Below are 16,462 nucleotides of genomic sequence, written 5' to 3' on the forward strand. Positions count from 1 at the left end.
AACTCGAAATTGATATTATAATATATCATTGGAAAGATAATTTCAAGGGCTATCCAACCATATACAATTTGGATAAAAACTATGAGGAACGAAAATAATATCTGTCTATCTTTGAATGTCTTTCAATTCGGATATAAATAGGATTTTCAAAAAAAGGAGTTTTATTCAATTTCAAACTATTTAATCTTTTCTTTTCAAAAAGGATAATTAAGATCTTTTACAAAATTATAGAAGCTTCCAATTAATCCTAATTGGTTTAGGATTGGGATTAAATCATTTGGACCCTCCACATGATCATTGGGTCGTAGGTAAGGTGGGCTTAGGTTCGGTTTGGGCTTAGTTTAATATTTTGGCCATAACTTATTCGTTATAACTCGGATTTGGGCTTATAATATATCGTTGGAAAGCTCTTTTCAAGCGCCATCCAACTATTTAATTATTGAACCCATATTATGGACCAAAATAAACTGGATCAAACGTTTTTATAAAAAGGACACGAAATGAATGATTTTAAAGGACACGAAATGAATTATTTTGGGTTTAAAGGCACGAAAAGAGGAAAATAAGTTATGGTTTGAAGAAATGGGATAGGAATTGGGTTGGTTTATAAAATGGAAATATGGATTTAAGCACTCCAAGATTAAATACTCAACCCGACCAATAATGGCGGTGAAAGGTTGTTCATCATCGGGTTTGGTTTTGGGGAGACATTTTTAGGTGTCTACAGAAGCCCCCACTTTGACTGAGTTTGTAGAAGCGTCAGTTTCGAAAACGATAGTCAAAGTAGTCGATAGGGACGGAGAATGATTTAAGACGTTCTGTGATCCTAAATCATTTTGTATACGCCGATACCTGCAAAAAAATGTTAGTTCTACAGATAAAAGAGTAAAGGGATAGAATGCGTATCTGACACCAGTGTATCGGTGACAAATGAGTTTGGTAGCTTTCTATACTTGAAGGAATCCACCGGATGACGTATGTTGAAATGCTTTCCATGGTTGAGGAAAGCCGACAGATGAGTTTGGTAGCTTTCTAAGCCTGAAGAAACCTACCGGATGACACTTTCCATGCTTGAGGAAAGTCGACATATGAATTTGGTGTCATTCTATGCTTGAAGAATTCCACCGATAATGCCTTCCATGCTTGAGGAAAGCCGGCTACTTGGCGGTTTTCTATACTTGAAGAAAAATCCACCGATAACACTTTCCATGCTTGAGGAAAGCCGACTTGGCGGTTTTCTATACTTGAAGAAAAATCCACCGATAACACATTCCATGCTTGAGGAAAGCCGACTTGGCGGTTTTCTATGCTTGAAGAAATCCACCGATAATGCTTTCCATGCTTGAGGAAAGCCGACAAAGGAATTTGGCGATTTTCTATGCTTGAAGAAATCCACCGGATAATACTTTCCATGCTTGAGGAAAGTCGACAAATGATGAGATTGCAAGTCTCTGTGTATTGAGAACCTTGCGTCATGAAATGATGGTGGTTCGATTGTCCCCGAACATGGGCTGTAGATGGTCCGCTTGTCCCCGGACGTAGGCTGTAGTTAGTTCGCTTGTCCCCGAACGTAGGCTGTAGTTGGTTCGCTTGTCCCCGAACGTGGGCTGTAAATGGTCCGCTTGTCCCCGGACGTGGGCTGTAGATGGTCCGCTTGTCCCCGGACGTGGGCTGTAGATGGTCCGCTTATCCCCGGACGTGGGCTATAGATGGTCCGCTTGTCCCCGGACGTGGGTTGTAGTTGGTTCGCTTGTCCCCGAACGTGGGCTGTAGATTAGACCTGCAAAAATAAATTTGCCAATGGACTCGTATATATTGTGATTGACTTGACCACTGACTTGACCAAGTTTGACTTGATGTGACATGACATGTGTATGACTTGTGAGTGTGTGTGTGTGTGTGTATATGTGTGTGTGCAGACACAAGCAATTTTCCGTCAATTTTTGTCATGAGACGAGTGGAAGGTACTGACTTTCTCCCGAAAAAGAAAGACGTGAAAAATGAATTTTTGTTTTCGAACTTCCCTTGATAAAAATTTTGAAAAAGTTTTTGAACTTCCCCAAAAGAAAATAATGAAAAAAGGGAAGAAGGTTTAAACATCCTCCTTGAGCAAGACGAAATGAATCGTATGGATTGAATTGCTTGTCATGAAAATAATGTATGCATGATGCATGTTCATACGCCAGGAGGCTAAGGACAATTAAATCATGTGACACGATAGATGAATGAATTGAACTTAGGTCATGGAGCTAAGCATCATATATGGTGTAAAGAAACAATCTTGAATGTCACTTAGGTCTGGAATCTAAGCACGTATATAGATGAAGTGATTATTGAGTATTACATAATGAATGTTGCTTAGGTTAAGGAGCTAAGCACGATATGCGATGCATGAAACAATGAATTTTGCTCAGGTCAGGAAGCTAAGCAAGTATGCAATGTTTCTTCTAATGAATGTTGTCTTGAAATATGATGAAGCATGCACAGTGTTGAAACAAGATTTCATGAAAAAGGGTTCTTAAAGGGAAAGATGATTGATATGGATATGGATGTGTGAGTGAAGTGTGTGAATGTGATACTAAGGCTGGCTGCAAGAGTTATGGCGATGGAAAGAGATGTGACAAGAGTCAAAGATGATGACTCTTTAGGCTAGGTAGGCTAAATGATGTGGGTTTAAGCCCCCAAGTCTAGCTCTAAATGGGTTGGGGTAAGCATTGAATATTCTTTGACTCGATCATGCATGGATATGAATATGAATGTGGCCGCACCTCGATGTGAGGTTGCCTACGTATCCGTTAGGAATCGGGCCAAACGTAGCTCTAACCTAACTTTGCACAAGTGTATGTACACCTCAAAGAGGTCTTTCAAGGGTTGTAATGTGGTTAAGTTGATGGTTTAAAGAAGAAAAGGGTATGAGGCTCAAGACCCGAGAGAATCCCCCAAGATATGCAATTATGTATTAGACTTTGCAAGTTTTATTTTTCATATATTTTTTTGTTTTGAATTTCTTTTTTTTTTTTCTTTTTTCCATTCTTGTGAATCAATGTAGGCAATCTCAAATCATGCGGTCCATCACTCACTTAGCATTCATGTTTCTCAGGCACGGTACCAAGCACTCAATGAGAGACGCAATTTGAGACATGTTCATATCGGAGACATTGGAACACTTGCCTTTAGACATTGTTTTTTTTTTTTGCTTTGCTGCTTTTTTTTTTTTAACTTGCTTTTTGAATGTTACACAAATTACACATCTTCCAATTCCAGGGTTGAGTGAATGCGGGTTGAAAAAATGAAGGCCAAACGTTAGACGAGGCTCAAAGTGGTTGATGAAAATATGGATATATGATTGAATGGTTAATGGGGAATGAATGGGTTGCAAAGGTGCCTCAAGTCATTGGTGTACCTACCTTGTGTTTAGTTCGGCAATTTTTTTTTTTTTTTAATCACATGATCGAATGTAAGAAAGAGATGCTCATTTATGAAGAAGGTAAGAAATGTGACACATAGACACATGGATAAGGAGAACCTATGCTAGACTTTTTAGGGGGAAGGGTTTGAAACAAAAGAAGAAGAAAACATGAAATCTTGGTGAGAAGCTTGCATCGTGCTTTGTCTTCATGGCTGTTTATTATGAGTTACTTCTTGCCGCCTACTGAGGAAAAAAGTTTCTTGTTGTTGATGCTTTGATTGGAAGGAAAGAAGGAAGGAGTGACGTTCCCCTTATTCTTCCAACTATTGCCTAGTGATTTTAGACTCAAGTACTTTGTAAGGATGAACTCACTTAATGCATTCACTCAATACTCAGATTGGAAAGGAAGAGTGTAAGAAACAATTTTGAAATCTGATGGGAAAAACTCCACTCATTCCTATTATGACGGAAAACGACGCATGCATGGTCCTAATATACGATCATAAACAATATAGTGCATTACTCGAAGACAAAGTGTGTGCAATGACTCAACATGTGTGATTAGATGAGTTTATTAAGACTCGTGGTATGATCGCATGACTAGACATGAAGACGTTGTGAAAACAAAGGACCCAATGAACAAATAGCACGGAAGACTAAAAGACAAACTAACTTGATTAATTTTGTCCAATTTTAATGTTTATGCTATTTACTAGGTGAAAACGTTCCATTGTCAATCGTTAGTCATAAATAAAATCAACCACAATCAAAGACAAAGAACACATGTTAAGGTTAGCACAAAAATCGATCACAAGAAACTAGGAAGAGGACTAGGAATCTAGAAGAGTTATGACTCATGGGTATAAATAAATAAATAAATAAAAATAAAAATCTATAATCCTATGCTATACGAGTTGACACGGATTAAAGGACTTGGCTAAGACTAGCTTGACACGAAAAGATATTAAAAAATTTGAAAAAAAAAAAAAAAAAAAAAAAAACAACAAAAGAAAGTTGACGCTAAAAAGAAATCTAAACTGGACAGGCTGTAGTATATCGGTTATAAATTTTGATCTGTGACTCTGATTTGGACGAAACCAACTCTAAATCAAAGATAAAACTCGGGGCTACAGATCCATGGGTCGCACGACACGTAACTCTTTCTAGAACTCTGGCTATGACCAAAACAAGTTGACTCTTGTGCAGTATACGGGAATAAAAATTCGGGTGACTCAAAAAAAAAAAAAAATCTATGGCTCGACTCTAATAATAAAAAAAAAAAAGATTTGATAAGAGAAAAAAAATAATAAAAAAAATTCAATAAAAAAATGCACATATAAGCATATCGTCACGCATGATGCAATGAAGTTCGCAACCTAAAGTCAAGTTCTATGTTCGACTATGGTCAAGCTTTTGGGTGTCAAAGGGTACCATGGTTAAGAGTTTGGACGCGTTAGCAAGGCAGCCTCCCTTGAGGGTGTATGCCAACGGGCGGCTCCGCAAGTTCGTGATGAAATCGAACTCGACTCCATGGTTTGGGTGGATTTAAAAACTCGGATGAACCCTTATTGCCATGAGCGTTTTCGGGTTGATAGAGCTTAAATCCCCCGGGCTAGCCACATACGTCGAACACGTACTATTGTGGCAAAATAGGTGACCTAAAATTGCATATGCGTATGTGACAATGCCAATTAAATCGCAGGAATACAATTCAAGAATCTTTCAAGTCTCATCCACTCATCTCAATTAAATACCGATCACTCAAATCGATAAATAACCAAGAATCCTCCCCAGTGGAGTCGCCAAATTGTAGGCGTCGCTCGAAGTGCGCCTACGTTAAAGCATATTGTGAATATGCTTGGCACTCATAGGAAGTGTGAATTGACATATACGATTAGGGACAAATAAAGTAGGGAGCCGCCAACAAGTTTTTAAGGAACTTGTAAACCGTTCACGGATCATAAAAAGGCAACCACGATAAGGGACAACGATAGGCAACAACGATTGACCTGTGAAGGTTACACCCCATTCATAATCCATGATATTACTAACTCCATATGGTTCGGAACCACGAAAGGAGGATCGGGGATGATGGTACGAAGTGAGTCATGGAGTCACATTCGCCCGTATTGGCCTCTACTCGATTCTTATAGTGAAAAGTGATTCATGCGATCTCAAAGGCATACAAACAAAATATTCAATTCGCTCCAAACTATTATTAACCTAAATTGGTTGAATATTAATGCAACATATAATTCTAAAATATTAGTGATCACTTGATTAAATAACAAGATTAAAAGGATCCTAAACCGGTTGTCCAAATTATCTTATTAGGCGTGATTTTCAATTACATATTCCCTTTGAACATGCAATATGGTGATCAATAAATATAATAAAATAACATTAACATTGGAATCAATTTAACAATAATAGCGTTAGTCAAATTAAATATAAAATAACCTAATCATGATACTAGCAATAAGAAAATAAAATAAGAGTAATTAAATTAATTAATAATTACTCACATTCCGCGCGTTCCTTTAAATTGCTACATCATGAATAAACTGTTAGTAACTTCAATGAAAATATAAAGCAAATGAAAATTAAATTAAATAAATATAGATTTGATTTGGTCCAAACCCTCAGTTATTTGTACCTTTCACGCCTTGGTTTAAGGACGGAACCTCGGGTTAAGTATAGACTCCTTGGAGTGCTTAGGGGAAGAAATAGTGAAAGAATGTGGAGGCTAGTGTTTAGGCTAAAGAGGGAGAAGAGAATTATTTTGTGATCAACCTTGTTGATGATTCAAAAAGGGGTGATTTGACCTCTATTTATAGGGAAAAAAGAGGGTCGAAGAATCAAGAAAAAGATAAGAATTCGAATCGGATAAAACTCTTGCGATAGACAGCAGTTTTTGCGGTTTTTGTTTTTATCATATCTTTTGAACCAGAAATCGGAATAAGATGAATAAGATATGGTTAGAAATCTCTTGAAGTCTACTTTTTAACCCAATTAGAATTTGATTAAAATATTTTGTAGAACAAAAGATATAGCCGAAATAGTGAGACGGTGTCAGTTTTGGATAGAGTTTGACATTTTATTCATATCTTTTCCGTTATAACTCGAAATTGATATTATCATATATCATTGGAAATATAATTTCAAGGGCTATCCAACCATATAAAATTTGGATAAAAAATATCAGGCACGAAAATAATATCTGTCTATCTTTGAATGTCTTTCAATTCGGATATAAATAGGATTTTCAAAAAAAGGAGTTTTATTCAATTTCAAATTATTTAATCTTATCTTTTCAAAAAGGATAATTAAGATCTTTTAGAAACTTATAGAAGCTTCCAATTAATCCTAATTGGTTTAGGATTGGGATTAAATCATTTGGACCCTCCACATGATCATTGGGTCGTAGGTAAGGTGGGCTTAGGTTCGGTTTGGGCTTGGTTTAATATTTTGGCCATAACTTATTCGTTATAACTCGGATTTGGGCTTATAATATATCGTTGGAAAGCTCTTTTCAAACGCCATCCAACTATTTAATTATTGGACCCATATTATGGACCAAAATAAAATGGATCAAACGTTTTTATAAAAAGGACACGAAATGAATGATTTTAAAGGACACGAAATGAATTATTTTGGGTTTAAAGGCACGAAAAGAGGAAAATAAGTTATGGTTTGAAGAAATGGGATAGGAATTGGGTTGGTTTATAAAATGGAAATATGGATTTAAGCACTCCAAGATTAAATACTCAACCCGACCAATAATGGCGGTGAAAGGTTGTTCATCATCGGGTTTGGTTTTGGGGAGACATTTTTAGGTGTCTACACTAATATATTTATTTTGTTGACTGATATATATAGGAAAAATGAAACAAATAATCTCGCCTTTGGCTCATCTTCTCAAAAAAATCTCACCTTTGCGTATTCTAGAAATAACCCCACCTTTATACCCTATATTCTCAAAACGAGAATTTTACCTGTTAGTGAAATTTGCAACCTGTTTAGCAGGTATTTTGCCACGTGTTATCTTCTAATTGGTTTTTTTTTATTTTTTATTTTTAAAAGTTAAAGGAATTACAAAAAAAAAAAAAAAAAAAAAAAACCAACAACCCATCTTCTTCCTTCCCTTGCTGGAGCCCCCCCTCCCTGGTCGGATTAGTTGCCGCCGACAGCACATCCCAGCTGTCCGCCGAAAAATCCAGACCAACCACCCTACTTAATTCCCTCCTAGGTTATCCAATTCACCACCACCATATCCAACCACCCCCACACCGAGAAAAAAAAAACAAAATTAAAAACAACCACCTCCAGGTTGCTGGCAGGCGGCAGCCATGGTACCCAACTACCACCAGATCCAAAACCCAGCTACCACCAGAAACTAAAACCCCACCATCCCGGACACCATTCGACCACAGAGCCACGACCACAACACTTCCCATCCCTCACTCACTATTGGAAATCAACCACCCTAGTGCCTAGCCCACAAATCAACCAACACCTCCCTCACGCACCTTTGTAGCCCCATTTTCTCTCTCCGATCATCGTTTTCTTTTTCCTCTGTCTCCGTTGCTTCGTTCTCTTCGTCGATAACCCTTAATGTGTTCGAATCAGGTGGTTCATCAATTGAAATACATTGATCAATTGATGAAATGTAATTGCTTGAGGGGAAGCAAAGTTAGGTGGGAGGGGTTTTGTGGGTGGCTATGGTGTTTGGTGAAGGGTTGGGTTAAGGGGGTTTCCAGATGGGATATATCAGGTAAGGGGTGGGGATAGTGGTTGTTCAAAAGGGTTTTGAAATCTGGGTGGGGTGGCTCAGGCGGCAAGGGCGAGGCTAGGGTTGCTCATGCGGCAAGGATGGTCATGGTGGTTGACATGGATGAAAGGGGTCAGGTAGAAGAAGAAAGATTAAAAAAAAAAAAAAAAAATTAACTTGTAAAATAGGTTGAAGGTAAAAAGGTTCATTTTTATATATAAAGATGATATCAGACATAATTTAGCTTATATGTTTCTTTAGTTGGCTGATATATTTACTTTGTTAGATGATTTGTACATTTTATTTATTTTTATTTTTTTTGAAATAATTTGTACATTTTAATTGTTAGCTTGAAGATGATGTAAATGAGTATATTGACTGCCTAATATAACGAGAAAATATAAGTTTCTCACCTTAAGAAACATCATATGTTTAAAATGGCAATATGTACATAAATTACCTTGTTATTCATGCTTTAACAATAAAAATAAATAAATAAAAAAATGATTAAAAAAGAGTAATTGCTTCAGTTTGTGAATAACTAGCGAGAAACTGGTATTTTAACGTCATTCTGCCGCTTGGTTCATCATCTTCCTCCATTGTTGGGTTCAAAAATCTTTATAACAATAAAATAGAGGAATGGGATCAATATTTGAGCATGGAGAGAAACTTAAAATTTGTTTATGAGTGGTATATAGTCAGGGCCGTCTTGAAGATTTTAGAGGCCCTGTTCTAAATTATATATTGGGGCCCTTAATTTTTTTTTTTCAAGGATAGTACATATTTTAATAAGTATGTTGAGATTGAAAATAAATACAATAAAAATTGTATGTTTTATTAATAATAACTTAATAAAAATTAGATCAACTAATACTTTAAGATCTTTTTAAAATTAAAAAAGAATAACTACAGTAAATTAAACAATCTAAAAATTTATATATATATATATGAAGGCTCATATAAGAACCCTCCTCTATATAAGAATCCAATCTTATATAAGAATCCATCTCAACCCTTCAATGATTTTGATCTAACCATCTAAAATCCCCCTTTAGTAATGGCATTTTTGTAATTTTAATAACTCCTTTTCAATCTTTAAATAAAAGAAAACCCTAAATCTCTCTCCTTAGCATTTTCTCTCTCCTCAACATTTTCTCTCTCCTCAACATTTTCTCTGTTCTCTCTCCTCTACCTCAAGGAACTTGGTAAGTTTATTTATTTTATTTTTTTGGTTTTTTTATTTTTTTCGATTTTTAATAATTTATTTTTTTAATTTCCAGTTTTTTTTTTCCATTTTTTATTTTCTTATATAAGATTTTTCGATTCTTTTTTACGATTTTCCAGTTTTTTTTTTTTTTCCAGTTTTTTTGGTCGCTTTTCCATTTTTTTTTCGATTTCTTATTTTCAATTTTTTTTACGATTTTTTTTTTCGATTTTCCATTTTTTTAATTCTATTTTTCAGTTTTTTTTTCCATTTTTTTTTTTTGTCGATTTTCCAGTTTTTTTTTTCGATTTCTTATTTTCAATTTTTTTACGATTTTTTTTTCTATTTTCCATTTTTTTTTGTCGATTTTCCATTTTTTTCAATTTCTTATTTTCAAAATTTTTTTTCGATTTTCCATTTTGTTATTTATATTTTCCAGTTTTTTTTTTTTTGTCCATTTTCCATTTTTTTTTCGATTTTTATTTTTAAGTTTTTTTTTTATTTTTCGTTTTTTTTTTCCAGTTTTTTATTTTCGATTTCAATTTTTTAATTTTAATTCGTTTTTTTTTCCTCGTTTTTTCCCTAATTTTTTTCGCTTTTTTTTTTAAGTTTCTAGTTTTCATTTTCAATTTTTTTTTCCAAATTTTTTTTTCTTGCTTGAGTTTTTCTATTATTGGATTTTAATTTCAAATTGTTTTTTTTTATTATAATAGAAAACTTTAGAACATAAGGGAAAATTTTAGAACATAATAGAAATACTTTAGAACATATAGATAGAAAATGTTAGAACATAATAGAAATACTTTTGAACATAAGGGGAAACTTTAGAACATAAGTAAAAAATATAATAAAACATAATAGAAAACTTTAGAACATATGGGAAAACTTTAGAACATAATAAAATACTTTAGAACATATGGGAAAACTTTAGAACATAATAGAAAACTTTAAAACATAATAAGGGAAAACTTTAGAACATAGTAGAAAACTTTAGAACATATGGGAAAACTTTAGAACATAAGGGAAAACTTTAGAACATAATAAGGGAAAACTTTAGAACATAGTAGAAAACTTTAGAACATATGGGAAAACTTTAGAACATAATATAAATACTTTAGAACATAAGGGAAAACTTTAGAACATAAGGGGAAAATATAATAGAACATAATAGAAAACTTTAGAACATAATAAGGGAAAACTTTAGAACATAGTAGAAAACTTTAGAACATATGGGAAAACTTTAGAACATAATATAAATACTTTAGAACATAAGAGGAAAATATAATAGAACATAATAGAAAACTTTAGAACATAATAAGGGAATACTTTAGAACATAAGGGAAAATTTTAGAACATAATAGAAACATTATAACATAATAGAAAACTTTAAAACATAATAAGAGAAAACTTTAGAACATAGTAGAAAACTTTAGAACATATGGGAAAACTTTAGAACATAATATAAATACTTTAGAACATAAGGGAAAACTTTAGAACATAAGGGGAATAATATAATAGAACATAATAGAAAACTTTTGAACATAATAGCAAACTTTATGGCATAATAGAAATACTTTAGAACATAATAGAAAATCTTAGAATATAAAAGAAATACTTTAGAACATAAGGGAAAAATAATACATAAACTTTAATTACCTTTTTCTTCTATAAGTAATTTTAGATTGGTTTTTTACTACAATTTGTATTTATGATAATTAGGTTTTGGCATATTCATGGATTTAGATGATGTTCAAGATAATTCTCCTTCTTCCGTTGTTACTCATTCAGGTAATTTTCATTGTTTTAATACTTTAATTTCAATTTACTTACATGTTCTAAACTTTACTTAGTTGTATATTTTAAAGTAATTTTGTAAATTTGTTGATTATGTTCAAAATTTGTTTAATATTCAAAAAAAATTCTAGTTATGTTCTAAAGTAATTCTTTATTTTCTAAATTTTTTCACTTTATTCTAAATTTTATTATGTATGTTATAAAGTAATTTACTATGTTCTAAAGTTTATTCTTAATGTTCTAAACTTTTTTCATTATGTTCTAAAGTTTTCTATGTATGTTTCTCTTTCTCTTTATGTTCTAATGCAGTTGGTGATATTTATCGTACTCCTGAGGTTGTTGGATCGTTTAGCCCTGGTGGTACCACTAAGGAATGGATTCCAAGTGTTCCCGAAGAGTTAAAACCTCGTTTGGGGATGATATTCAAAGATCCCGAAGAGGGTCTTAGTTTTTATAAAGCATATGCAAATGCCGCTGGGTTTACTTCTAGGAAATCTACTACTACAAGGAAGAAGAATAACAAAGATATAATTGCTTTTCAATATGGAGTTTGTAATAAGGAAGGTTTCAAGGCAACAAAAAAACCTATTGCTCAACAAACTGTTAATGAAGAAGGAAAAGTTCGTATTACTAGGAAACGTTTAGTGACTCGTGTAGGATGCAATGCTCACATATGTATGAGATATGATGCAGGAAAGTATGTTGTTAGTCAATTCAAAGAAGAACATAATCATTGTTTATATACTCCAAGTTGTGCAAAATTTCAAAAGGATAATAGAAAAATGCATATTATGCATAAGAAGTTGATTGTTGATAATTCAAAGGTGATTTATTTTTATGTGCCAAATATTGTTTTCTTTGTTCTAAAGTTGATCTTTAATCATAGTAATTTTTTTCTCTCTTTGTTTTTGTACACAGGTAAATGTTGGTCCTGTGAGGTCTTATACAATGATGAAAGAATTAGCTGGATCACATGATAATGTTGGTGCATCTAAACAAGATTTCAAAAACTTTTATAGAGATTTGAAGGCTTATATTGCTGGATCAGATGCCCAAATGTTTGTGGATAACTTTCAAAATAAGAAATTGCTTTGGAGTGCCTTTTTTTTTTACTATGATGTTGATGAAGAAGGTAGACTTTGTAGAGCTTTATGGGCTGATCCTATTTGTCGCAAAAATTATGCACTTTTTGGTGATATGGTATCTTTTGATACAACGTTCCAAACAAACAGGTGATGTTCTAAATGTAGATTTTTTTATGTTCCTAAATTAATATCTATCATGTTTTGATGTTCTAAACATATATTTCTTATGTTCTAGATTATGTATATCTTATGTTCTAGACATATATTGCTAATGTTCTAAACATATATTGCTGATATACTAAACATAGATGCATTATGTTCTAAAATATTGGCAAGTTTAATAATTAAATTAAATTTCTATGCTCTAAAGTTTATCGTTAATGTTCTAAAGTATACATTTATGCTTCACAATTTATCTTTATGTTCTAAAGTTTATCCTTAATGTTCTAAAGTTTATCCTTAATGTTCTAAAGTATACCTTTATGCTACACAATTTACCTTTATGTTCTAAAGTTAATCCTTATGTTCTAATATTTTCTGCATATATAATTTGTGTATGTTACAGATATAATATGATCTTTGGTCCATTTACTGGAGTTGATCACCATAAGAAATGTGTTACTTTTGCGGCTTCTTTTGTAGCTCATGAAGATATATCATCTTTCGAATGGGTTTTCAAAACTTTTCTTAAATCAATGGGAAATAATGAGCCTGTGTGTTTGATTACCGATCAAGACCCTGCAATGAAAGTTGTTGTTTGTAATGTTTTTCAAACTACAGAACATAGGTTTTGTATGTGGCATATTATGAAAAAGGTGCCTGAAAAAGTAGGTCGGGCAATTACCCAAGAAACTGATTTTTTGAAAAAACTTTGTGCATGTGTTTGGCATTTAGAGATTGAGCCAGCAGAATTTGAAGAAAAGTGGAACAAAGTTATTTCAGAATTTAATTTGAACGATCATGAGTGGTTGGCTCACATGTTCAACATACGTGATATGTGGATTCCAGCGTATTTCAGAGATTTATTTTTAGGTGGCATCATGAGGACCACATCTAGATCCGAAAGTGAAAATAATTTTTTCACTATGTTCACAAATCCCCATCTCACTTTGATTGAGTTTTACATGAGGTAATATGTAAATGTCTAAATATGTTCTAATTTTAATCTTTATGTTCAAAAGTTTTTCTTTAATGCTTTAAAGTTTTTTTATGTTCTAAAGTTATTTTCTATGTTCTAAAGTTAATTTTTATTTTCTATAGGTTTGAATGTGCATTGGATGCTCAAAGGCACACTCAAAATAAAATGGATAATGATTCAAAGAATAAGCGTCCAGAGTGTAAGACTCCAATTCCTTTAGAAAAAGATGCTTCTGAGTTGTTTACAACAACAATTTTTTATGATTTTCAATATGAGCTTGAAATTGGATGTTTTAATTGTGGTGTTGAGGAGATGAAGAATAACAATGAGATTTACATTTTCAAATTAAGGGAAGGATCTAGGAGGAGGGCTTTTGATGTTGTTTTTGATCCAACTACCTTAGATACCAAGTGTTTTTGTAAAAAATTTGAACGTGATGGTGTGCCTTGTAGGCATATGATTTGGGTGTGGAAAGAAAGGATGTTAGAAAAAATTCCCAACACTTACGTTCTAAATAGATGGTGTACAATGGCTTATAAGAAGCCCATTTTTGATTTAGAGGGTAATGTTTTAGAGGAATGTCTTAATGCTGTAGATAAAAAGATGCTATTAAATGATTTGTGGTGTGAAATTCATGCTTGTGTGAGTTTAGTGCAAAACAATGAAGATGATTTAAGTGATCTTGTCAAAAAACTTCGAGCCATGAGAATAGATTTGGAACAGAAGAAAACAACAAATGGAAGCAACAATTTTTGTAGCAAAGTTAAAGACATTGAAATGCTTATTGGAGCTAGTTTACCTTCTGAAGTTTTGATTAAAGCTCCAAAAATTTCAAAAAACAAAGGTACAGGGGTTCATGTTCCAAATCAGGTTAATGTTCCAAATGATACCCCTATTCCAAATGATACGCATGTTCCAAATAGTGACAAGAGAATGAAGAGTGACAGAGAAAAAGCTGTTGAACAAAGTCAAAAAAAGAAAAGATTATGTAGAGCATGTGGAGAGCTTGGTCATCATGATAGTCGTAATTGTCCAGGGAAAGTCAAGTGATATTGTAAGTAAACATTTTTTTCTTATGTTCTAATTAGTAATAAATTAAAATTATTACTAATTAGAACATAAGAAAAAATGCATCAAATATGTTTGAATTTAAATTTAATATTTTGAATTTTTAATTTAAACATTTTGTATATGTTTTAAAATGCATCAAATATGTTCTAAAATTTATAATGTATTTATGTTCTAATTATTAATTTTTTTTTTCAGGTTGACTATGCTATTCGTACAACCGCATGGGACATTTTATTTATAGGAAATAGAACAAAAAAAAAAATTTGTGTAAATTTTTTTTATATATATTTTTTTATTATTTTGAGAACATAATGACATATTATTTTTTGTCCAATTATTCTCTATATTCTTATGTTTACAATTATAAAATAACATGATTTTATTATAACATAAGGAAAAAATATAATAGAACATAATAGAAAACTTTAGAACATAAGGGAAAACTTTAGAACATAATAGAAATACTTTAGAACATATGGATAGAAATGTTAGAACATAACAGAAATTATTTAGAACATATGGTAAAACTTTAGAACATAATAGAAATACTTTAGAACATATGGAAAAACTTTTGAACATAAGGGAAAAATATAATAGAACATAATAGAAATTTTTAGAACATAATAAAAACATTAGAACATAAAACTTTAGAATATAAGGGAAAAATATAATAAAACATAATAGAAAACTTTAGAACATAAGGGAAAACTTTCGAACATAATAAAAAATACTTTAAAACATATTATATAAATACTTTGAGTTTTAAACTTAATACTTTATGTTTTAAAATGCATCAAATATGTTCTAAAATTTATAATGTGTTTATGTTCTAATTATTAATTTTTTTTTTCAGGTTGATTATGCTATTCGTACAACCGCATGGGACTTTTTATTTTTAGGAAATAGCACATGGAAAAAATTTTGTGTAAATTTTTTCTTTTATACATTTTTTTTATTATTTTGAGAACATAATGCATATTATTTTTTGTCCAATTATTCTCTATATTCTAATGTTTACAATTATAATATAACATGATTATATTATAACTCTTATTCTTTTATTAACATAATTTTTGGCAATATTATAATATGAGAATGGGGTTTGGATGAGTATGAGATAACATAATATTTTTCAACTAATGTGAACCATTTATTTTGCGCAAATTTTGCAAGTAACAACTTAAATACTTTAAAACATTATAATAATAAATTAGAACATAATAAGAATTACTTTAGAACATACACATGCAACTTAGAACATATTAAGAATTACTTTATATACATTAGAACACAATCAAAATAACTTGAAATTAGGTTAATGTTCCAAATGATATTAATGTTTCAAAATATACACATGTTCAAAAAAGTTATGTCCATAATCATATATTTGTACAAAAAATTACTATTATATATACTTGAAATTTACACAATCAAATATCAAAATTTGTTGATCTTTGACCACTTTCTAGCCATCTTCAACACTCTTTTCCGTTCTTCATTTACTTCTGATGTTATAATCTTCCCACAATACTCCACTCGTAACCTTTTCATTTGCTCAAACTGCACACAAAAAAATGATTTTAGAACATATACATGTAATTTAGAAGAATTACTTTAAAACATTAACACGTAATTAGAACCTAATCATATATGTTTTGTATTTACATTATCCTTCTCTAGTCCTGAATTCCATTGTTTTTGACATTGGCCTTCATAGGATTCCATGTGCTTCAACAGAAATACTCCACAATCATGTTTATTCTGGTTGCTTTTCCATCTCATCTCAACATTTCTTGTTTCATAAGTGGAAATAATTGCACTCTTCTTATCAACTTCTTCATAAAATTCACCAAATGCTTCCAACTAAAAAATTAATAATATAATTAGAACATTGACATGGAATTTAGAACTCAATTACTATTATTTTAGAACATTGATATGTAAATTAATAACATATATATATAATTTAAAGTGCTTTAAAAGATTGACA

The 16,462-nt window shown here is 31.7% G+C and overlaps 2 protein-coding genes across 2 annotated transcripts; both read left to right on the plus strand.

The window, feature by feature from the left end:
- The first annotated feature begins 11,050 nt into the window (after positions 1 to 11,050).
- LOC145630819 (protein FAR1-RELATED SEQUENCE 5-like) lies at positions 11,051 to 12,542 on the plus strand. The gene is made up of 2 exons (XM_081682972.1): positions 11,051 to 12,002; positions 12,097 to 12,542. Exons 1-2 carry the CDS (start codon positions 11,595 to 11,597, stop codon positions 12,412 to 12,414), a joined length of 726 nt encoding a protein of 241 aa, XP_081539098.1. The 5' UTR covers positions 11,051 to 11,594; the 3' UTR covers positions 12,415 to 12,542.
- Positions 12,543 to 12,835: 293 nt separating this feature from the next.
- On the plus strand, positions 12,836 to 14,451 carry LOC145632971 (protein FAR1-RELATED SEQUENCE 5-like). The gene is made up of 2 exons (XM_081685289.1): positions 12,836 to 13,392; positions 13,524 to 14,451. The coding sequence occupies exons 1-2, from the start codon at positions 12,836 to 12,838 to the stop codon at positions 14,449 to 14,451; spliced, it is 1,485 nt and encodes a 494-aa protein (XP_081541415.1).
- Positions 14,452 to 16,462: the final 2,011 nt, after the last annotated feature.

This window comes from Chenopodium album, chromosome 5 (assembly GCF_948465745.1).
Source record: "Chenopodium album chromosome 5, dcCheAlbu1.1, whole genome shotgun sequence".
Lineage (NCBI taxonomy): Eukaryota > Viridiplantae > Streptophyta > Magnoliopsida > Caryophyllales > Amaranthaceae > Chenopodium > Chenopodium album.